This window comes from Astyanax mexicanus, chromosome 18 (genome assembly GCF_023375975.1).
Source record: "Astyanax mexicanus isolate ESR-SI-001 chromosome 18, AstMex3_surface, whole genome shotgun sequence".
Lineage (NCBI taxonomy): Eukaryota > Metazoa > Chordata > Actinopteri > Characiformes > Acestrorhamphidae > Astyanax > Astyanax mexicanus.
The window spans coordinates 43,208,716-43,233,110 of NC_064425.1; the positions used below are offsets into that span (position 1 = coordinate 43,208,716).

The window sequence follows — 24,395 nt, forward strand, 5'->3', positions numbered from 1 at the left end:
TCTCACCTGAAATAAAATATTCCGCCAGCAACTCTCCTCGTTCTCACCTGAAGTATTGCGCCAGCAATCCCCCCGCCCCCCATTTGTAAACTGGGGTGCCTTGAGATTTTGCATACTTTTAAAGGGTGTCGTGATAGAAAAAAGGTTGAGAAACGCTGCACTAGTATATTGCAATTTAAAATACAGACATTTTCCAAAATTTTGCATGTCATTATATTAATTCTGCAAGATGTGCATCGATGATTGGAGTAAAATAAATGGTATTTGGTAGATATAATTGATAATATGGTAGATATTTTCATGTAAAATGAGAAAAATGTTTTTTTTTTTTGTATGTGCACAAAATCTCTCAGGTAATGCTATCCTTGATCATGATATTGCCACCTACTGGATACAATCTGTATTACATCTACATCTACAAAATGAGGCCAAGTTTAAAAATAGCAGCTATTATTATTATTATTTTTTTTTTTTTTTTTTTTTTTTGGGTGACGGGTTGTTACAGATACAGCAGTGCTGCTGGAGTTCTTAAACCACGCATGATTTTAAAACACTTTAGCCTTTTTGTGGTTGTAGTTTTTTTTTCTTCTAAAAATTCACATTGTACAACTGTATAAATGTTGCTTAAAATTGTTTAAAAAATAAAGACAACACACCTGGAATGTGACTGGAATTTATTGCGAAACATACTTGGGAGTTTGGGAATGTGGTAAAATACAGTACATTAATAAAAATGATTATTATTAGTGTCATCACAATACAAAAATGAGTCTGTAAACTGCTTGTGTGAAACGCTTCACTTCCTCACTTCCACTTTAAGACACAAATAAAACGTACATCCGAGAAATCCTGCGTCAAAAACACGACATTACGACACAAGGGTAAGTGTATGAAAACAGGATCTGGTGTTTAATTCAGTTTAAATGGAAATTCTATCTGTCTAAAACTGGTCCAGCATATCTTCTGTAATCCTGCAGCTCCAGCCGAACCAGGAATAAAGTTGCGCTAAAACTGCAGGAAGATCAGGATAAAGTGGCTGAGTGCCCTAAACTCCTACTATACTTTTTAAAACTTCAAAAACTAACAAGCAAAAATATTTAAAATATGCTAAACATGACAAAAATAACTTCCCGCAGAAAAATCAGTGTGATTGTCCTCCGAGCTGTGCTGCCAATCAGCGTCTGATTTGCTTCTGGAGAAAAAGGCAAGAGGTGTATTTCTATAAGAGCGAGAGAGAGAGAGAGCGAGAGACACAGACATGTAGAGAGGGAGAGAGAAAGAGCTAAAAACGGGGACATACTATTAATGCATCTCAAAAAAGTAGAATATCATCGAAAAGCTACTTTATTTTAGTAATTCAGTTCAAAATGTGAAACTATTTTTGATAATTATGGCTTACAGCCAATGAAAACCCAAAAATCAGTATCTTAGAAAATTAGAAAATTATATAAGGCCAATTGGTACTTTTGGCAGTACTGTGGGCAGTGTGCCAAGTCCTGCTGGAAAATGAAATCGACATCTCCATAAAAGTTGTCAGTAGCAGAGGGAAGCTGTAAGATATGAAGTGCTGTAAGATTTCTTGGGAAAAGACTTTAGACTTGATAATAAAACACAGTGGATCAACACCAGCAGATGACATGGCTTTCATTTTCCAGCAGGATTTGGCACATTGCCCAAACTGCCAAAAGTACCAATTGGTCTTATATGATACTCTAACAATAAAAGAAAGAAATGCTTAAAATAGTTCAGTCTGTGTTTAATACATCTATATAATATATGAGTTTTGAACATTTTGAACTGAATTGCTGAAATAAAGTAACTTTTCAATGATATTCTACTTGAGATGCACTAGTAGTATAGTGACCATAGTAATTTAACCCCTTAAACACCTTTAAGAAAAAAAAAAAAAGTTAAGTCAGTTATTCTTCTTAAAACAAGTACTACAACTACTGTGGTATACCACAGGGCTCTATTGTAGGCCCTATAAAGGTAATGTTAATGTTAATGCTGACATGCTAATGCTAAAACAAAAAAACAAAAAAGGCAGTACTTTTAAAACACTATATTAGATAATGAAGTGTTACCTCAGGAAGTGGGGATTGGCTTGGGAATACCTACTACACCTGTACATGTTGTGAGGTGCTATCTTGTGAGTGAGGTTCAGTGAGAAGGATAGTGGGTGCCACATGGATGTTCCATTCCATTCCCAAAAAAAGTTTTTTGTATAAAATGGCCATAAATATCTGCCTTGAGGTTAAAATATAGGGATCAATGTTAAACCGAATATTAAACAAGCAAATTAGGGAAACATTTACTTAAAACAAATTAAATTGGGCACAAAATAACGCTAAATGCTAATAATATAAAATGCTAAATAAATCAAAATCTCTCTCTCTCTCTCTCTTTCACTCTTTATTTCTTTATTTCTCTACAGTACGGTCTGACGGCACGCCTCCTGATAGCTGGTGGCGTTGACGATACTGAACATGTCCTTCCTCACAAAGTTCAAGAAATTACCCAGAGGGCACAGCGGGTGGGCGTGGCGGTCATGATTCCGACAGAAGTCCGTGTCAAAGGTCAAGTCCTGCCCGTTATAGAGCACACGCACGAACGCGTTCTCCACGCCTCCACCCTTCTTCCCTTTCCCCTCCTTCACTTCCGGACTTTTCCACAGTTCCAACACCAGCCTGGCGGCGAAGCGCGGAAACCCCGCCCCCTCCAGACCCAGCGCGCTCAGCAGAGGCGCGACTGTGACGTCGTGGGCGGAGGCCAGAGCGAACACAGGCTCCTCTAAGCCTTTACGTCTCCGGTTGCCACGGGCGACCGCCTCCATCCGAAGCGCCGTGCGGTTCAGGTAGGGATGGGCTGCCAGCACAGCATAGCGGCGGTAAAGCCCCGCCTCCTGGCGCTCCCTCTCGTCGTCGTGCTGCTGCCGGCGAATCACGGCGAAGTGGCTGGCGGTAAGACACGCCCCCTGGATGACGGCATTGGGGTTAGTGTTAGCACAAGGGAAAGGAAGCCCGTGGCACAGGTGACACAGCAACGAGTCCACGGGATTGGCCGCCCTCAGCGTCCGAGTGGCCACGCCCAGGGCCGCCGCCATGGCGACGTAGGTGCGGTCCAGCTGGAGGTCGGAGGTGCGCAGGCGGTACTGCCGCTTCTGCTCCAGGTCCAGGTAGCGGCTCCTGGCCGGGCAGTCGCAGGACGAGCCGCAGAACAACGTGCTCCACTGCTGCTTGATGGTCAGTTTGGACCAGTTGAAGTCAGGCAAGAAGCCATAGAGCAGAGCCAGGCCGCTCTGCAGAGTCCGACTTTTACCTGTAGACTCGAACCACACCTGCCGAGGCGACCAATCAGGAGGCAGCAGCTTGTGGCGCCTGATGTAGGCCTGGTGGAGGATTACCCCGTTTTTCAAGTGTTGGACTATACCTGGAGAGAAAATCAGAGAAAAAGAGAGGGTACCACTTTAAAATAAGGCTCCGTTATTATATAAAGGAGTTTATTAATGTTATTATTTAGGTTGTGGATACTTTATAAACCATTAATAAGCAGTTAATAAGCAGTTATAACACAAACATGCCAAATAGTGATTTCACATTCATTTATACTGTTAAACCTCAGATCTTACTGGATGCTTATCTTCATTATCGTCATTCAGCACTCATTAACATATCTGTTAATAACTTTAACTACTCAGATTAATCATTTGTCCAATAATCATAGTTTGTTGCATATAAACATAAAATAACATTAAATAACTAAACTGATATATTAATGCTGACTGATGTAAAAAAAAAAAAAAAAAAAAGTATGATACATATAATCTAATTATTAACCATTAATAAACCTTCTCATACACTATTTATAAATCCTTTATACAGGAGCCGGATTTTGAGGCCCAGTGTTGATTTTTGGGAAAATTAAAGGATTTTTAGTGTGCCTTACTGTGTGAAAAATATGGTAAACAATTATTATGCAGGCGTGTGGTAACTGTGCTGTGATTGGTTACCCGTCTGTGTGAGCTCGCCCATCTCACAGAAGTTGTGATTGGGCACCCGAGGCAGAGAGCCCAGTGATGCGTCCCAGTGGCCACGCCCACCCTGGGCCATGTGACTGATGAAGGAGGCCAAGAGAGGGTGAGAGGGCTTCCTAAGAGATGGAGACGGAGAGAGAAAAAGAAATGTAGTGAATTTGTGTGTTTGGGTTTCACAGAAAGAGGAACAATGAGTATCCATATTTATGGTTAAACATTTTAAAATATTAGATATAAGGTGCACTCAAAAATCCTTTAATTTCCCCGAAAATCGACAGTGCATCCTATAATCTGCTGCTTATTATGTTTTAAATTTTACCAGTCAGGTATTAAGGAGCAGTAAAGCCACTCCGCTGAAGTACAGAGTTATACAGGAGATTTAGTGAAGTTTCTCCAGCACTAAGGCTGGGAGCAGTAGTAGCTGCTGCTAACCACGCTAAAATATTGGAAATCCAAGCTTACTGTAAATAAACAGAAGCGCTTTACTCAAATAAACAGTTTTCAGGAGAGAAATCTGTGTAGATTCACATCCAGCACTCGTTTATATTTTATATTTTTATATTCAGTTTTGTTTACTTAGACACACCCAGCAGTAAGACCTACTGAATTACAAAAGAAACAAGGAGACACCCTTGTTCTTTACTATTGTCGCTTAAAATGCACATTATAATATGGTGCGCCGTATAGTCTGTAAAATACGGTGACCCAAAAGTGGCGATGTATGTGATAGAAACCCTTTAAAAGATGTTCAAAGCTCCTTACAGCAATTTGTTTGTCCTTCACTTTAACTCATGAAGTTCCTAAGTGACACTAAGAGCATCATTACAGGACATGTGCTATATGTCGGAGTGCTTTAGGGTTAGTGCTGGAGATTAAACTAGCTCTACACCTTCTACAGCTTTTTTCCATCCATTTAACCATTCAAATACTTTGGTTAAACATTTTATATTACACATAACTAGGAAATTGTTGATCAGTTTGATTTTAACCGTAAATAGTAACAGTCATGTTTTTTGCTATAAGAAACACATATGAATGAGCTGTTCCTACTCATGAACTACACTGATGCTATGATTGGCTGGAGGGAGAGATTCACTGGTGAGCTGGATTTACTAGTGAAATCCTGTATTTAGTTATATTGTGTCAGGATGTCCTCTGTTGTTAATATACAGCATTATTTGTACGTCACCTTAAGATAAAAGTGTCCACTAATGCAACTGCTTATTTTCACACTTTGTATAGTTTTTGTATTTATATATTCATGCATATATTTATTGATGATTTTTTATTTTTACTTGTACATATTTTATAAGGTATAGTTAATATCTCTCTCTCTCTCTCTCTCTCTCTCTCTCTCTCTCTCTCTCTCTATCTCTCTCTATCTATCTATCTAATGTAAAAGAGCAGATTCAATAATGTGTTTCTGCCACAGGGGGGCGACAAAACACAGATAATAATACAGCTGGCAGAGACTGCACTAAACAAATCCTGTGTGTGTGTGTGTGTGTGTGTGTGTGTGTGTGTGTGTGTGTGTTAGGGGTGTCACGATCTCGATATTTTATCGAAATCGAATCGAAATGAGGTCACGATCTCGAGTATCGAAGTCAAAAAGAGGATCGACGATCCCTCCCGCGCGCGCTACGCAAATAGCGCAGCGCGCTACGCAAATGGCGCAGCGCGCTACGCAAATGGCGCGGCACCAACACAGCGCATCCTATTCATTTAAATAGAGATAGCCACTGCATGAGCGCAGTCGGCGGGAGTGTGATCACTGTTTTTATCTGTCCAACGGGGGAGGGGGGGCGGGGGTTGGGCGCGCAGGTTTTGTATCTGTATCTAACGGAGGGGTGGGTGCGCGCAGGTGAGAGCGTGTGAACTCGCTGAAATGCGTGTGTCAGTGTGACTTGAGAACACTGACTATAGATCACAGTGAGGTGGATTAAAAATCTTAAACTTATAATTGACTACACCTGTTGCTTTCCATTGAATTAAAAAAACATCTTTCTCTCAGATAAAGTAAACACAAGCGTGTTTCTGACTAAAATAAAAGCTTTTCAGGAGAGATATAAGTTATGTGTAAATATTTATAAGACAATACCCACATCACTTATCTAACCAGCCTGTACTGATTTCTGCCCCCCAATAATGCTTTCAATAACCTCTTGTAACCCCTGGGAGCCAGGGGTTACACTCTAATAGCCTTTAATAGTCTTCAGTAGCCTTTAAAAGACTTACCTGGCGGCCGTGGTGTGTCCACTAAACTCCGTAGTTATAAACATCCTGAGGTTAGCAGCGCGCTAACTGACCTGTTTATAATGTAATCCGAGCAGTGCCTCCGTGTCGGCTGTTCTAACCTGCTGCTGTTAGCTGCTTGGGCTGAAAGATGAACTGTAGTGAGCTGTATTATCCGGTTAGTGGGGTTAAAACCTTTATTTGTTTACAGAAACAGTAAAAACGGACTGGCTGAGCTCTGTAGCCCGTGGCTGGGCTGTACTGAAGTAGTGACTGAGTGAAGAGAGCGGAGCTTGTGCTGCTGCTGCTAGTGGTTGGATGAAGAACTGCAGCTTCATGTAATGAGCAGTTTCACCAGCCATCCACACACAGCTCTGATAAACTGCTTGTTTTAATAGTGCACACTGTTGCTACCAAAAAAAGTCACTAGATGGCATTACCATATATATCTTAATAAATAATAATAATAATATTTATAATATTTATAATAATAATAATAATAATAATAATAATAAATATATTATTTAAATTTTATGAGGCATAAAATAATAACAAGAAAAAAAAACAAGAAAATCGAGAATCGAATCGAATCGTGACCCTCAAATCGAAAATGAAATCGAATCGAGGATTTAGAGAATCGTGACACCCCTAGTGTGTGTGCAAAAGTGTTTAAAACGAGCTTAAAAAAGACTAGAGCAAGAGACAGAGATAGACAGACAGAAAGAGAGACAGACAGACAGTCAGAAAGAGAGAGAGAGAGAGACAGACATACAGACAGAGATAGTGAGAGAGAGAGAGAAAATGAGAAAAAGAGAGAGATAGACGGACAGACAGAAAGACAGACAGAAAAAGAGAGAGACAGAAAGAGAGACAGAGTGAGAGAGAGAGAGAGAGAGTGAGACACAGAAAAACAGGAACTCTAATGTGTGGAAGATGGTGAGGATTATTGTTATAATACTTTAAATCTCTAACAGCAGGGCAGTATTATGGGATGTCAGCAGATTAATAACGCTGTGTAGTCCAGCTGGCTGCTTTAACAGGAGCGAAAGCTGTGCTCTGATTGGTTTAGATACTGTGCAGAAACCATAGAAACAATTATACTCAGTCGTATGAAAGAAAGAGTGTCTGTAGGGGCTCAGCGGCACAGCCCACCAGAGACGGCATACTAATCAGATTACAGCACAGTGTAGACACACACACACACACACACAGTTATCTTTTGTAGTAAAGAGTTTGCAGTGTTGTTGTGATCTAATCACAAGTACAAAAAGAAGGTTCAATTTGCAGGGTAAAAGCTTTGAGCAGTTTTGCTCAATATATTGCAATGCACACTATAACATTATGTGTGACATACCAGAGTTCAAAAGAGGACAAATTGTTGGTGCACGTCTTGCTGGAGCATCTGTGACCAAGACAGCAAGTCTTTGTGATGCAGCATCAAGAGCCACGGTATCCAGAGTAATGTCAGCATACCACCAAGAAGGACCAACCACATCCAACAGGATTAACTGTGGATGCAAGTCAATGGTAGAATTTCGGCTCTTGCTTATGAATATTTATACATGCAAACGTATCGCCTCTGATTGGCTAACAGCACTGCAAGGCATTTTTCCACTAATAACAGTCTTTGCAATGTCATATGTTACTTTAAAACATGTGTAATAATGCCCTGCTAAGTGCAGTTCAGCCACTGACCTAGAGTTTTAGAGTGTTTTCTGCTGCGGTGGAACAATCGACCTAGCTAAATTGGGAGAAAATGCGAGAAAATTTGAGAAAAAAAAAAACGTCCTCTTTTATCGTGTTCCTCTTTCAATATGAGGCTTTCAGTATGTTGTTGACAGTGAAGATAAGCATGTAATAGGGATTTTAAACTCTGAAAATAAAGCCTCTGCAGGATTTAGCACTGAACTGATGTGTGTGTGCTGATCTGCACTCTGTATGATTGTGTGTGATCACTCAGACTTCACTATGTAGAAGTTACAGGAGTCAGTGAACATTCCTGAAAGTGGAACATAGATTTAAGGCATTAAAGGCAAAACTATATGTCCCTATATACTCACAAACACCCCCCAACATAACCATTACCCCCAGAAATCTGCTAATTGCTGTAAATATCTCAGACAAACCTCAATATAACCTCCCTAAAACCTCATCAGACACCAATAATTCCTCCACAGAACCAAGAAACACTAAAAAGCATCTATCCAATCTCCTCAGATCTTACAGGAAACTCTGAAACCTGTAATAACAGCTGTCAAAAACTATCCAATACCTCATGCATTCTAACCAAAACCTACTCAGCATGCAGGGTTATATTTTCATACATTACATTCCCTTCTTTTCTTATGGGAAGGTCAGTTCCACCCAACACTGTCCTCAGTGCTTAAACACTGTTTTCCAGTCTAAACCACCAAGTCACATGACTGTAAAACTGACTGTAAGCTGATTTTCCAGCTAAAGATGAGCTGCCCAGTTCTGAACATCACCAATATCTTCACTGGAAAGAGCTACAGAATAACTGCAATCAAAAACTGCAATCAATGACGTGAGAGCAAAACACACACACACACAAACACACAAACACAAATAACAGAGATTACACACTAGTCAGTAAAGAGGTTTTAACCTCTCTAAATGAACAGCAGCATGAACAACTAGACTGCTGAAACACATCTTTCCCTTTCTTCTTTTGGAAAATGCCAAAAAAGGCAAAATATGCAAATTTGTCACCGTCTCTCTCTCACACACACACACACACACACACACCTGTTTGGTGACAGTGTACAGTCTATGGCAGGTCTCTTGGTCTGAGGGATGGAGTAGAGGGGGTAGCGGTCCCCATGGCGGATCATCACATGGACAGACAGCAGTTTGTAGTCAGCCAGGCTGTGTCCTACAACACACACACACACACACACACACACAAACACACACACACACAAACAAACACACAAACACCGGTTAAAAAGTAGGATTAGGTCTAAATCTGGTCTTATTGCACATACAAATATTACATATTAATTACAATGACATGCCAAAAACGAATGGGGCTGTTCAGTGTGTAAATTCATTCAAGTATTTGGAACATCCACACCTGTAAAAGCTGTGAGGTGTTATCTTGTGAGTGTGGACGAACACTAGTCGGGGGGCTCATGGCAAGGCGCTGTGAATTATGGGAGTGGACAGTGGACAGAGCAGTGCAGTCGGTGGTAATGATTGTGACCGAGACAGAACTCATATCTACATATCCCACAATGCAGCATACTTTAGCTTCCAAAGGACATGGCAAAAGTCACAGGATGCAGAACTAGTGTCCAATGACACTTGTCATGTCAGTGTAAACAAATATATAATGAGTAATTATATATATATATATATATATATATATATATATATATATATATATATATATCTCACCCTCCCATGTGTGCTCAGTTTGGTTGGGGAGGTTACAGTAGCGATAGGCCTCAGTGATGGGGTCCAGCTCAGGGGGCTCAGTGTGAACCACCGGGTTTATCCTCTTCCTGCTCTTACCACGAGACACTTCCTCACCCACAGGACTGCTCGGCATCAGCTGCACTGAAACAGAGAGAGAGAGAGAGAGAGAGAGAGAGAGAGAGAGAGAGAGAGAGAGAGAGAGAGAGAGAGAGAGAGAAATGGAGAGAGAGAGAGAGAGAGAGAGAGAGAGAGAGAAAGAGAAATGGAGAGAGAGAGAGCATAAGATAAAGAAACCTTTGAGTCACTTTCAGTTCTGCAGAACTATTAAGCAAACACACACACACACACACACATCAAGGGATCAGAGTTTGGAGGAAGAGTGGAGAGACACACAGTCCAAACTGCTTGAGGTCTAGTGTGAAGTTTCCACCAATCAGTGATGGTTTGGATAAAGAGTCATGTCTGTCATCTGCTGGTGTTGATCCACTGTGTTTTATTATCAAGTCTAAAGTCAGGGCAGTTTTGTTTTCCCACAAAATCTTACAGCACTTCATATCTTACAGCTTCCCTCTGCTACTGACAACTTTTATGGAGATGCAGATTTCATTTTCCAGCAGGACTTTTCAGCACACTGCCCACACTGCCAAAAGTACCAATTGTGGTTTTAAGCTCTATCTGGATGGGATTGTTTTCTCAGGGGGTTCTGGGGGTAATTTTCTCTTTTATGGGGGTTTTTAATCCTCTGTGATTTTATTCCCGTCCAGAACGATCATGTATGTGTTTTTTTTTTTTTTTTATCAGAAGTCCTCTGAGAAAATTACAGGCTGAATTATCTACTGTTTTTAGATGCTGAACTTCGTGGTCCTCCGGTAATTTTAGTCCCGTCCGGATCCACATCTCTGAGTTTCATCTCCTCGCTTTTAATAAAATACTGTAGCTATTTGTGCACTGCAGCGCACTGTGATTACACTTTGGACGTGTGTTTCCATGGAGATCCCTGTAAAAACACAACAGCGAGTGGAAATGGAGGAGCTACTGAACTACTGAGCTACAGTCATGTGACCGAGAAAGCTGAAAAAAAACCTCACTGGTCCTTCTGTTTTTTCAATCGCAGTCCGGATGCAGAAGTTTTATCACTGAGTAGAAGTGTAAAATATTTTTCACATTTCTCTATTCTGTTCTAATTTTTTTGAGATGCACTAGTAGATTATGCAGATGTCCTCATTTTTATGTGACATCACAAATGAAGTTGATTGAATACGGACTGTTTTAGCAGGCAAGTTTGTAAATAGGGACTGGGAGTGAACTGAATAGAACTGTATGGTTTGAAATTTTAACAAGCACTCCAGAAACCCAAAGTCTGGAAAGTTTGTTTTTCCAAAATACAGGCTCTTTTAGACTGAACCTCACTGCTACACACACACACACACACACACACACACACACACACACACAAACACACAGTCACTTTTTCCAGGCTCTCATGACCTCATAAAGTACACTGTGTGGCAGCACAATGCTGCAGGGTCCTGTGGGTTTGGAATGGCTGTGGTGATGTGGGACGGGGGCGGGGCATGGAGCGTCTCCAATAGCAACGGCGGTCTGGGAGAAGTAAAGAGAAGCTCTCTGAACATGCTGATATAAATGATGTGAGTGCACAACTCTCTGCAGTCCAGTGAGCCAAAAGTCATGGGACAGCCATTTAACTCAGGAGACAGCTTTTGTAAGGAGTTGTGAGGTGATATCTTGTGAGTGTGGTTGATTGACAGAACACTGGGCAGTGGATTTAAAACGGATAGAACGAACACTACATTTCTAAAGTTGTGCAGTTGCAGTTTTATTAAGGATATAAATAGTCTTATTGATTAAATGTTGCCTGCACTTGAAAAAAAAAAGGTTTATTATGCTCTTATGTTATGACTGAATCTGTGGCATGAAATGACAATAATTATTTAATAATCATTTTAATGCATTCTTAATAATAATAATAAAAACAACTAATATCTACAGCTCTGGAAAAAAAAATATAAGAGCACTTAAAAATGATGAGTTTCTTTGATTTTACCAAATTGAAAACCTCTGGAATATAATCAAGAGGAAGATGGATGATCACAAACCATCAAACCACCAAACTGAACTGCTTGAATTTTTGCACCAGGAGTAAAGCAGCATAAAGTTATCCAAAAGCAGTGTGTAAGACTGGTGGAGGAGAACATGATGCCAAGCTGCATGAAAACTGTGATTAAAAATCAGGGTTATTCCACCAAATATTGATTATTTCTGAACTCTTAAAACTTTATGAATATGAACTTGTTGTTTTCTTTGCATTATTTGAGGTCTGAAAGCTCTGCATCTTTTTTGTTATTTCACTCATTTCTCATTTTCTGCAAATAAATGCTCTAAATGACAATTTTCTTGAAATGTTTCTGATGGACTGACCTGATATTTTTTTGTTTACTTGTTTCTTTACTTAGTTGAGTAGTTGTTGCTTCTCATAATCTGGATTCGAACATTACTCAAATATTCACTATTCACTGTATACCTGTAACTCTACCTCTTCACTACTTTACTTTAACTGATGCTCTCAAACACTTTATTAAGAGACAAGAAATTCAGGTAATTAACTCTTGACGAGTTCAGCACAGCTGTTAACTGAGAGCTTAAGATTCCAGGAGACTCTACCTCATAAACTCACTGAGTAAATCCAGCAGAGATGTGCAAAATTGTCAAAAAAAAAAAAAAACTAAAATATAAAACATATTCTGATTTGTTTAGCTTTCTTTTGGTTACTACGTAATTTCTTGTTTCTTGTTTATAGTTTGAATGAGTTCAGTATTAATCTACAATGCAGAATATTTTAAAATACTGAAAATCAATTAGTTTAAGATGTCCAAATTTAAGATTTTGACTGGTACTGTACACTATATAATAAATGAATTCCAATATGCATCCATATATCAGTGAGAATAAAGCTAGATAACCAAGAAAGCACACAGTCAAACACAACCTCCAGTAACTCCTCCAGTAAATATTTAGTCAAAACCACTAAACATCCTAATAAACCTTCATACAGTCAGAGAAACTCACCCGAAAAGAGAAGAAAAAGACTCAAACTCAGACTTCGGAAATGATCCTGCATTCTGAAAACGTGTTTCTGCCCGTCACTGAGAACATCTGCATGAGTGTGAGAATACGTGAGAGAAAGTGTGAATGTGTGTGTGTGTGTGTGTGTCAGTGTAGAATCTGAATAGACCTTCATACTGGGCTCTATTCAGAACCGGCTCCTTTTCCTCGCTTGTTCCCACCTGGATACACAAACTGACCAATCCCGTCTCAAGGGCGAGATGGCAGCCAATGGCGGGTCACCTCAGTGCAGGGCCGAGCGGACAAAGAGCGCTTTGTAGCCTCAGCACAGAGAACCAGAGCACACAAAACACGTACGGAGACAGAAAGAGAGAAAGAGAGAGAGAAATGAGGAGGAAAGTGTGAAAAGGGATGGAGAGAGCGCTGCCAAAAACAGGATACAGCATTAAAAGTGTTGTAAATGTAGATCATGTGTTGAACACGTCAGATTACAATACAAATCTAAAAAAAAATTCTTAAACTGTCTTACAAAATCAATTTTCCACAGATCTTAAAAACTATATTGCAGTTCATGCAAAAGCTGAGAATGTGATTGCAGTGCTGAATCGTGGCTGGTTGCTATGGTGTCGCTGCAGGTTGCTAAGCTGTTGCTAGGTGGTTGCTAAGGTGTTGCTATGGTATCCATGGTGGTTGCTATGGTGTTGCTAAGCAGTTGCCAGTTGGTTGCTAAGGTATTGCTTTGGTATATAAATAAATTAATTATTAATTTTGGCCCACAAAAGATTAATTTCATGTTTAAAATATTAATATATTTTTTTGTTTTTAAACCTTTTTAAACATCCTAAAACATTTTGAACATTATTTGAAGTTTCCTCTTTTTGCCTGCTTGTTTCATTTTGTATACATTTGCACAACCATAACTATAACTATATTAACTATGAAACAGGAAGATATTATGATAAACACATACTCCTTTATTCAAAACACACACAGTAAATACAGTAATGTTAGCTTCTGTTAAATTGTTGGTACATGATAACTAGATACCCTTATCTAACAGTAGACATGAATAAAATGTAAACAGACATTTCTGTGGAATATTCCTAACAGCCCAGTTAATAAGAATGAATGGTTCCCATGAAATCCTACAGGACATAAATCCGGGTCGGGTTTATTTGTGTACTACTACTAATTCCACAGGTGTTATTATATAAAAATAAAAAGAATATACTGTATATTTCTGGTCTATTTTCATATAACTATTGCATACTGATAAAACACAGTGGATCAACACCAGCAGATATCAGACATGTCTCTTTATCTAAACCATCACTGATCATCAGTCAATTTTACATTTCATTTAAAGGAAATAAAGGGAGCAGAGTCTGGAGGAAGAGTGGAGAGACACACAGTCCAAACTGCTCGAGGTCTAGTGTGAAGTTTCCACCAATCAGTGATGATTGTTTGGAGAGACATGTCTGATATCTGCTGGTGTTGATCCACTGTGTTTTATTATCAAGTCTAAAGTCAGTGCAGTTTTGTTTTCCCACAAAATCTTACAGCACTTCATATCTTACAGCTTCCCTCTGCTACTGACAACTTTTATGGAGATGCAGATTTCATTTTCCAGCAGGACTTGGCACACTGCCCACATTGACAAAAGTACCAATTGGTTTTATATAATATTTTATAAAATAGTTTCTGAGATACAGATTTTTGGAATTTCACTGGCTGTAAGCTTCATAATCATTAACAATAAAATAAATATTACAAACTCTGTGTGTTTAATACATCTATATAATATATGAGCTTCATATTTTGAACTGAATTACTGAAGTCACTTTTCAATGATATTCAACACTTTTTTTTTTTAGATGCATCTGTATAAACATGGGCAGCTGCATAGGGCACTCACACAGGCTACCTGGCATTCTTGCCATTCAAATACAAACTAAACAGTCATTTAAAGCTGCCTTTCCCTTTATTCTCAAAAATGTATTTACTTTTGTCATTCCAATTCATTTAAACATCACATTAAGGCTAAAAGGACCCTTTTTCCCAACATGTTCATAAAAATCTTTATTCACTAACATTCCTTAAATAATTCATATCATCACACTACCCACCCCTCACCATAACCCAGCAGTTCTCCTACAGCAGGAGTGTCCAAACTACGGCCCGTGGGCCATGTGCGGCCCGTTTCCTTTTTTGGAACGGGGTATTTTAGAAATAGAATGAAAGTTGGCCCGCTGTTAAGCAGGTTTTTATAATGTAAGATTCAAAGTTTAAACGCTAGGTGTCAGAAACGGGCCAAAGAGTCTAAAAGCGGAGAGAGTGCGCATTTCTAGTGCAGAAAAACGTGCCAAAGAGTCTAAAAGCGGAGAGAGTGCGCATTTCTAGTGCAGAAAAACGGGCCAAAGAGTCTAAAAGCGGAGAGAGTGCGCATTTCTAGCGCAGAAAAATGGGCCAAAGAGTCTAAAAGCAGAGAGGGTGCGCATTTCTAGCTCAGAAAAACGGGCCAAAGAGTCTAAAAGTTGCCGTAATTAAGGAGTTTAATATTAAGAGACATCATGAAATGAAACATTTCAGATTTGAAAAATCTTAGTTTACACAACACTGTCAAAGATAAAGATAGTAAGTCAAGTAAAATGGTGTGTGAATGAAATAATCAGGAAAAAAGTATTATTTAAAGTGGTATATTTCATTATTTGTTTTATTACAGAGTCTGTGGCCCGTGACTTCAAATATATTTCTCCTTCTGGCCCCCAACAAAAAAAGTTTCGACACCCCTGCTCCACAGCTTCTTCTCCTCCTCCTGCCTGAAGCTAATGACTTCCTCCCACTGATACACAGACGACCAGCGAGGGGAAACGTCCTCAGCGCTGCAGCCGGACTCTGCCTCATTACTGAGCCTGAGGATGAACTTCCAGCCAGTCTCTCTTTTATCTGTGCTCAGAGTGTAAAACCAGCCACACTCCACTGAACCCAGAGAGAGAGAGAGAGAGAGAGAGAGAGAGAGAGAGAGAGAGAGAGAGAGAGAGAGAGAGAGAGGGGGATATAAGACCCAGTTCTGTCCTACATTCAGCTGCCTTTCAACTCCTGTTAGTAAAGGCTGAATAAATAATAACATCACCGGGGGGTGGGGCGGGTGGGGGTAAAGAAAAAACAGAAATAGAAGAGAAACGCAGGAAGGGATACATTTACTCACTTACGAACATTTCATTAGGAACACCTGAATACATCTTCATTCAGGTGGTGCTGTAATAATGTGGGGAATGGTTTCTTGGCACACTTTGGGATAATTAATACAATGATTAATTAATAATTGCTAAAAAAAAAAAAAATATAACAAATAAATAATAATAATAAACAAAAAATCTTAAATACTGATGTGGACCATGTGTCTCCTCTCATGATCATAAATTATCAGTCTTCTATAGCATGGATGGGCATCCAAGTCCAGCACAGTTCACCGATCCCGATTTTTCATGTTTAACTGTTATAGTAGGATAGAGTTCAGTTTGTTAAGGCTCTAATTGTTCTATTATTTTGTACATGACTGTTCCTGTATTTTTTTTTATTATTTATTTTGTTATGTTGCACATTGCTGTTTTAATATTGCACACTGCTGCTACCCAAAAAAGCCACTAGATGGCATTACATATATATCTTAATTAAATTACTTAAATTTGACCATTAGTGTCTAATGTGGTGTATTACAGATCACTTGTATCACTTTGCATCACTTATATCAAGCCCACCTTTTGAAATAAGATATTGTAAATTTGATGAATCAAACCAATGACTGACCATAGACTAATCTAAAACTGGCATAGGCCTCTCTGCTGTGAAAAAAAGAAAAAAGAAAATGGAGAATCGAATCGAATAGTGACCCTAAAACCGGAAATAAAATCGAATCGAGGATTTAGAGAATCGTGACACCCCTAATAGTTACTAGTTACTTCTGCAGAAAAGTAACTGAGTTACTAACTAAGTTACTCCACTATAAAAGTAACTAGATACCAGTAAAAGTAACTATTGCGTTACTTTTGTGTTACTATTTTTCTTTTGCTAAAAACAGCTAAAAAGTAGAACCCTGATGTGATAATTAGGGGTGGGTGATATGGTACGATATTTCAGTGTATAATATCGTTCAAGATATTCAAATATGTTGGCGCAATTATTGTGTACGATACGATATGGCACTACCCTACCCCGCAGACCAATCACCAATGCAGCTGTCCATGTCACGTGACATGTAGGTGCGACATAGAAGTATAAATTGGCTTTTACTCCTAACCATCAACCCCCTATCAAAATATGTGCCTATCAAACCATGTCCTATTATCAAAAAGCACCCCCGCACCATGGATCGGGCACTATTGGGCGGCATTAGCTAATGCTGCTGCACCCAGCCTTAGTGGAAATCTGGAAGCTTCTACTTCTAGCTTCTATGCTCACTGTAAATAAACAGAAGTGCTTTACTGGAGAAAAAATTCAGATTAACATCCAGCGCTCATTGCTTATTTAATTTAGCTTAGCTAATATATTCCGGTGCGCCTTATTTATGAAACTAGACCAGAAATTAGACATTCATTGGTAGTGCACTGTATAATCTGGTGCGCCTTTAGTGCGAAAAATATGGTAATAAGCAAAGCTTTACAGTTGGAGTTGAACAGATTTATTCTGATGGAGCATAAACTCTGGTGAGCGTGTTATACTGAATTGACTGGTGTATTTAGGAATGGGCCACAGCCTTAGCCATTGATTCGAACAAACACAGAAACACTACCACTACCATTGATGCTTCAATATTCCCAAACACGGAAGTGTGAAGAAGGTCTTACTATGTAGAAATCGTTATTTTTAAAAGAGAGCCCACGCTAAAGGCTTAGCAGGTACATGACTTTACGCTTTACTGCACTGTAACATGTTATTAATCTCTATTACCAACATATTGTGCCAGCAGAGGAGATTAAAGTCATGTGGTGGATGAAAATACCAGGAAGAGAGAGGGAAATAGAGCGAGTGAGAGAGTGAGAGAGTGAATTCGTGTTGACTATTCAGGGGTCAGCAAGTTCACCACCACATTTACACACCCACACACACACACACACACTCGCATTAGCCCTGTGGCCCATCAGATTGCATTAACGACACTGACATTAACGAGAACAACAACATCACACTGATTTACAGAACCGTCTGACCTCTTTATTCATTAAAACCTCTTCCTGCTCCAATATAAACACTAAATCAGACACAGCTGATTAAGCCTGTATAAATAAATGAGAAATTATCAAACATAGGTGGTTGCTAGGGTGTTGCTATGGTACAGTTGCAGGTTGCTAAAGTTTTATTAGGTAGCTGCTAATGTGTTGCTATTGTATAGGTGTTCGTTGGTAAGGTCCTAATAAGCCATTGATAAGGTGTTAACAACAGTTTGCTATGGTGTTGATATGGTGTTGTTGCTGTAACACAGCTGTTTGTTGCTAATGTGTTGCATTAGTACAGTTGCAGGTCACTAAATGTTTGCTAGGTGTTGTTTAATTAAAGCTGTGTGTTGCTATGGCGCTGATAAACCATTGTGTTGATAGTTGGTTGTTAAGGTGTTATGCTATGGTACAGTTGTTGGTTGCATTTTTTTGTTGGGTGTTTGCTAAAGAGTTTTTTTTAGGGTATAGCTGTTGGTTGCTAGGTGGTTGCTAAGGTATTGCTGTACTTTTATCTGTTGGTTGTTAAGCTCCTGACAAGGCTTTGCTAAGGTGTGGAGGGTTGTTTGCTAAGGTGTTGCTAGGATAGAGCTGTTGATTGCTAAATTTTGTTAGGTTGCTGCTAAAGTGTTGCTATGGTGTAGCTGCTGGTTGCTAGGTGGTTCCTAAGGTGCTGCTCTACATTAGCTGTTGCTTGCTAAGGTGCCGATAAATCATTGCTGTAGCGTTGATAGTTGGTTGTTAAGGTGTTGCTATGGTACAGTTGTTGGTTGTTCAATTTTTGTAAGGTTGCTGCCAAAGTGTTGCTATGGTATAGCTGCTGGTTGCTAGGTGGCTGCTAAGGTGCTGCCCTACATTGGCTGTTGGTTGCTATGTGGCCAATAAATCATTGCGAAGGTGTTGCTAGTTGTCTGCTAAGGAGTTTCTATGGTACAGCTTGAAAAATATAAATATTTTGGGGTTAAAAGGTCACATTTTTGTGACAGCATATATTTTACAGACTAGCGTTGTTCATATTTAAAATCTATATAAAAGCGAACTTTTCCTGAATAAAAAGCAGGTGGACTAATACAATTATTATGTTAAATAAAATGTGAGCTCATGTTCTCTACAATGGGTGTTGGTCTTAGACTGCAGTGTAAACAGAGCCTCCAGACATGTTTGTGTAATCTGAATTAATTCTTAAATAATCAGAATAGAACTGAATGTTTGTGAGGTCAGATGTCTACACCCTGCACAGCTGAAGGTCAGTTTCTGTGGATTGTGGGTAGCGTGTGGGAGGAGGCAGCAGGTTTAATGGCTAACAGCTCCCAGCACCGCTCTACCAGAGCTATAAACTCTTGGAAAAGTGTGTGTTTACACAGTCTGCACCGGCTAGGACACGTTTCTGTAGAGCAAACCTACTCTCAGCTACCCTGCAGCAGGACATAAATCAAGCATAACCCTCCTGAAGAACTGTGGAGTGAGAATTTAGAGGAGTATATATATTTTTTAAGTTTGTGTCCTTGCTACGGCTGCAACTAATGATTATTTTGGTAGTCTGTAGATAATATGTAGATTATTTTTTTCCAATTAGTCCATTAATCAACAATTATTTCTTTCTTCTTTTATCACCTCAGAGATCATAGAAACAGCTAAACTGCTGAGGTAGTAAACTGTAAGCTGTGACTGGTCTGGTCATCAATTTTGACTGATAAAAGTTAATGTTAGCATGTAGCATATTGGTATTAACCAGCATAGTTTAGAGGACCCATGCTGCAGTCCAATGACCATCACTACTACATTAGTGCTGGTGATAAAAACCCAGCACCTATAATGAAACTCAGCGCTTACCTGTTCAGGAGTTATAAAGTTATAAAAGTTGCATGCTGATAACTCATTGCTAAGGTGTTGCAATGGTACAGCTTTTGGTTGCTAAAATTTTGTTAGTGTTGCTATGGTATAGCAGTTGGTTTCAAAGTGGCTGCTAAGGTGCTGCTCTACATTAGCTATTGGTTGCTTAGGTGCTGATAAATCATTGCTAAGGTGGTTGCTGAGGTGTTGCTATGGTACAGATGTTGGTTGCTACATTTTTTGTTAGGTTGCTCCTAAAGTGTTGCTATGGTGTAGCTGTTGGTTGCAGGACATAAATCAAGCATACAATACTATTGCTGCTATATATATACACACCCACACACACACACGTATTTACACACACATTCAGCTTAGAACCTCTTGAGGAAATGCCTTTCTTCACTGTGAATATAGTTTAAATACACACGCTATTCCCTATAGACTTAGATAACAAACACAGCCCCCCCAGAGAATTCAGCCCAGTCTAAATACCTTTACCCATAAGAAAAGCAGGAATCAGACAGGATACAGTGCAGAAACCCCCGAGATTAACACACACACACACACACACACACACTTACAGTACTGCAGGCTGAAGCTCAGCACAGCTAGCAGCAGCCCCACCGCCAGCACCAGGAGGAAGCGGTTCCGAGCAAGCATCTTCACAAGACTGGTCCATTCACCTGTCCATCAGCCATCCATGCTCCGCCCCCTCTCTTCCACCTGAGCGAGACAGAATGATTATTAATTGATCACTCAAACAACTGGGCTAGAATAGTTTAAATAATTTAAAGTTGGCATTTGGTTCACTCAAGTTAATGAACTCTTCTTGCTCAAAAAAACATACTGGGCATATATACATTTATTGCATGATAAGCCGATAATGAAATTATGCTAACAAGCCAAACATACATAACATAACATAACATAACATAACTCTCATTATTTAACTATACCAACATAAACACAGCTAAACATCCTGGGACAGCTTTAACTTTTAAAAAAGTTATTTTAAAATGACATAATAGAAGGGCGCCAAGTGGTCCATTGGGCCAAGCTGTTTCGAATCCCATTTATGCAGCTTGTCATCAGCTACCGCAGCCCCGAAAGAGCACAATTGGCCTTGCTCTCTCTCTGGGTGGGTACAGTAGACGCCGCTCTTTCCCCTTATCACTCCTAGGGTGATGTGGATCAGCACAAGGCTGCATCTGTGAGCTGATGTATCAGAACCCAGTCGCTGCGCTTTCCTCCAAGCGTTAGCACTGTGATGCTACTCGGCAATGCTACATCAGCAGCAGCTCAAAAAAGAGGCGAAGTCTGACTTCACATTTCTCCAAAATCTTGTAGAAAGTCTTCTCTGGGCTGTAGAGCAACAGTTACTCCAACAAAAGCAGAATAAACTCTTTTTAATCCCCTTGATTCAGAAAAAAAAGAAATGAATGGGAAGGTGTCCCAATACTTTTGTCCATGTGGCATACAAACACAAACTACTACATATCACAGTAAATCTATGGAACAGTGCTGGAATTGTGGGAGGAGAGTCTGCAACAAGAGCAGACAGACAGACACGTGTACACACACACACATACACACACACACACACACACACACACACACAAACACACACACACACACACACACACACACACACACACACACACACACACACACAGTAGCATGCAACCAGCAATTTACACCATCCCACACTAGTAGTGTGTTATTATGGTTAAATATAGACAGTATGATCACCAGAGTCATGGTTTCAATCCAGACTGATCACTCACTTCTTACCCACACACACACACACACACACACACACACACACACACACAAACACACACACACACACAAAAGCAACAGAGACAACAAAGCAGGTCTGGGCTGCGTGGCTTCTACGTTACTATAAAGCCTCTACAGCCACTACCTAAAGTCGAACTGTCCATTCCACCTTAAATTCAGGCGCAACACTGCGACTCCTGCACTGTGGCGAATTAACAGTGAACTCCAGCTTCGTCCATTCAGCCCTGCTGCAGCCCTGTACGACCTTAAAACAGCGCTAATCATGCAGTATTAAAGAGAAACGCATGCTGTACTTACCGCACTCAGCTCTCCTCACACACAGCCTCACACCAGCCCTCCCGCACACAGCGAGCAGACATTACTATCACTACTGCTGCACTACTGCTGCACTACTGCTGCTGCTGCCGGTACATTCCTCCTCCTCCTTCTCCTCCACCTCCTCAGATCACACTGATCCGCGGTCTGTAGGTTGGGGTTTATTCGGTGGGTTTGCTTCCCTCTTTAGGCTGCTTCAGGTACTGCAAAGATGGGGTCTGGTTCCAGTTTTTCTGTGCTTATTATTATACACCTACTGCAAAAATAATACTTAAAAGTCTCATTTCATCATTTTTTTAATTCATTTTAAACAGTCTAGTTGTATCTCTAGTATGAATAAATGCAATATGAGCCGTTTTCTGTAAAAAAAAAAGTGCTCCGTTGTTTCTGTATAATCCTGCTTAAGTTCACTGAATTAGTGGTCTCTGAAGCCAAACAGGATTTCAACTCTTGCTCGTAAATATGTGTATGTGTATGTATGTGTATGTATATATGTACTGGACAGTAATATACTCTATAGAAAGTACTAGACAGATGTTAGTATAAGTAATTTTTTTTTATCTCTCCGAACTGTAGAGAACAGGTTTTATAAGATGTCCACCCGCCAAGACGTTTTTTTTTTGTTGTTGTTGTTGTTTATGTTTAATTGTTCTATTTCATTGTACTGAAAATACAGTATGTGGCTTAAATCTGTATTACAATGATCTTGTACTATAAACAGTATATGCTATTTATGCAACAAAAGTACTTCTGTTCAAAAAAATAACAAAATAAATATTCATACACGCAAACATATTGCCTCTGATTGGCTAACCGATTATTGCCGATACTTATCTACAAGCTGTGCGAGTGTGCATGTGCACGTCTGTGTCAGCAAGGGGTTTAATCTAAATGGATTTGGACATACATGGGACATAACACGGATTAAGGGTACACTCACACTAGGCACGGTTTGGTTGTATCCTGCTGCGGCATGGTTCTTTATTTAATTAATTACAATTTGTAACACCTGAAAGAACCCTGATTAGCTCTGTTTCCATCAGTGTTGAGAACTACTGTAGTTATCTAGTGCTAAAAGCACCATATGTTATCACTGGGAAATCTGTGGACACACACATGCTTCACTGGCCACTCCCCCCGCTGGCCTGCTGGCCTGCACTCACACTGCGTTTAAACAATCCGTGCCCGAGCACACTTACGTCATTACTCACTGCTCAGTAAAAGTGGAAACAATTAGCCTTAACTTAACACAAATATTACACGCCAAAAGTCACGGTTATCTCAGTCATGGTTACATACATAGCGACTGAAATAAGGAGGAGGAGATGCTTTTCCTTGCGGTGGTGGTGATGAATTTGGCACAATGCCGCCATATTTGTTTACTTTGTCACTGACATCATCTTGTCATCTATCTCTGGAACGGATCACCGGATACGCCCTAAATCTAGTCCTAGACCACATTTTCTTTTCAGTTTTAAAACTTCATTCAACTCCATGCAGTTTAGTCTATGACTAGGCTTAATCCCTGCCCAATAATGAATAATAACCATTTGGAAAAAGGTAGCCAGATGTTCAGTGGATTCAAAGAAAGAACAGCCGTGTCTGAGGACCAGCAGGCCCTGTGTTCAGAAGAACTGAGTCATTATTTAAACATGGCCTTCATCTGGGGTTCCACATAAACCTCCCATGCTTTATTTTAGTGGTTCAATTCTCCAACCACAGGCGTTTCTCTTGGCCCCATTTAAAAAAACAGCCCCTGCATCCAATCACAGGATTTTTTTTTCTGTTATAATGGCTCCCTCTTCTGGCCTCAGTGTGTTTTGCACAGGGTTTATAGACCATGTATTATCTGATTTATCATTGTAAAGCTGATATACTCTATACAGTTTTTATTAATTAATTAAGTAATTATAATAATTACCTATACATTTCCATTACTTGTTAGCAACATTATCCTTGTAGCTCCAGTAAAGCTAATGCAAAGAACCAAACAATGGATTGGCCCACATCATTAGCTTTTCATTTGTTATCAGACTGTTTTTGCTCACCTCATGTAAATGGATTTTCTAGATTAGACTCTTTAAACCTCATTGGCTGCAGGATGATCTGGTGTCTGGTCTGAGTATGCACACTGTAAGGCCTATTGCAAGTTGCCTGCTATTCAGTATGTTCCTGAAAGAACAGGGAAACAGAAGAACAGGAGAACAACATGGTACAGTAACAAATATAGAATTAGTAGTATTATTCATTAATTTGTAACGCCAACAACAGTACTAACAGTATTAGAACAAAATATATGTGTAATCAGTAGAAGACTGAAGAAAATGTTAGCTACCTGGCTGAGGCAAGCGTTGGGTAAAGCTAGAAACAAAAAAAGCTAGAATTTTCCTTTTAAATGGTGCCACATTTGTAAGGAACATGCATTTGTGGGATAGGTAGCAGAGTAT

The 24,395-nt window shown here is 39.7% G+C and overlaps 1 protein-coding gene across 2 annotated transcripts; it reads right to left on the bottom strand.

The window, feature by feature from the left end:
• Positions 1-659: 659 nt before the first annotated feature.
• pxylp1 (2-phosphoxylose phosphatase 1) lies at positions 660-24,395 on the bottom strand. Of its 2 annotated transcripts, XM_022674666.2 has the most exons (8): positions 24,284-24,395; positions 23,997-24,120; positions 21,931-22,151; positions 20,415-20,556; positions 9,683-9,844; positions 9,032-9,158; positions 4,010-4,149; positions 660-3,429 (listed from the first exon to the last, which is right to left on the bottom strand). In XM_022674666.2, the coding sequence occupies exons 4-8, from the start codon at positions 20,491-20,493 to the stop codon at positions 2,429-2,431; spliced, it is 1,509 nt and encodes a 502-aa protein (XP_022530387.1). In that variant the 5' UTR covers positions 20,494-20,556; positions 21,931-22,151; positions 23,997-24,120; positions 24,284-24,395; the 3' UTR covers positions 660-2,428. The 2 variants fall into 2 exon arrangements, with proteins under 2 accessions (XP_022530387.1, XP_022529890.1); XM_022674169.2 differs by lacking the exons at positions 20,415-20,556; positions 21,931-22,151; positions 23,997-24,120; positions 24,284-24,395 and adding an exon at positions 12,791-13,982.

Excerpts from the sequence above, each read along its gene's own strand:
- pxylp1 (XM_022674169.2), bottom strand. The coding sequence starts at position 12,962 with ATGAAGGTCTATTCAGATTCTACACTGACACACACACACACACACACA. Across the intron at positions 9,845-12,790 it reads TCTTTTTCTTCTCTTTTCGG|TGCAGCTGATGCCGAGCAGT; the intron begins GTGAGTTTCTCT and ends TCTCTGTTTCAG. Across the intron at positions 3,430-4,009 it reads GGGCGAGCTCACACAGACGG|GTATAGTCCAACACTTGAAA; the intron begins GTAACCAATCAC and ends TTTTCTCTCCAG.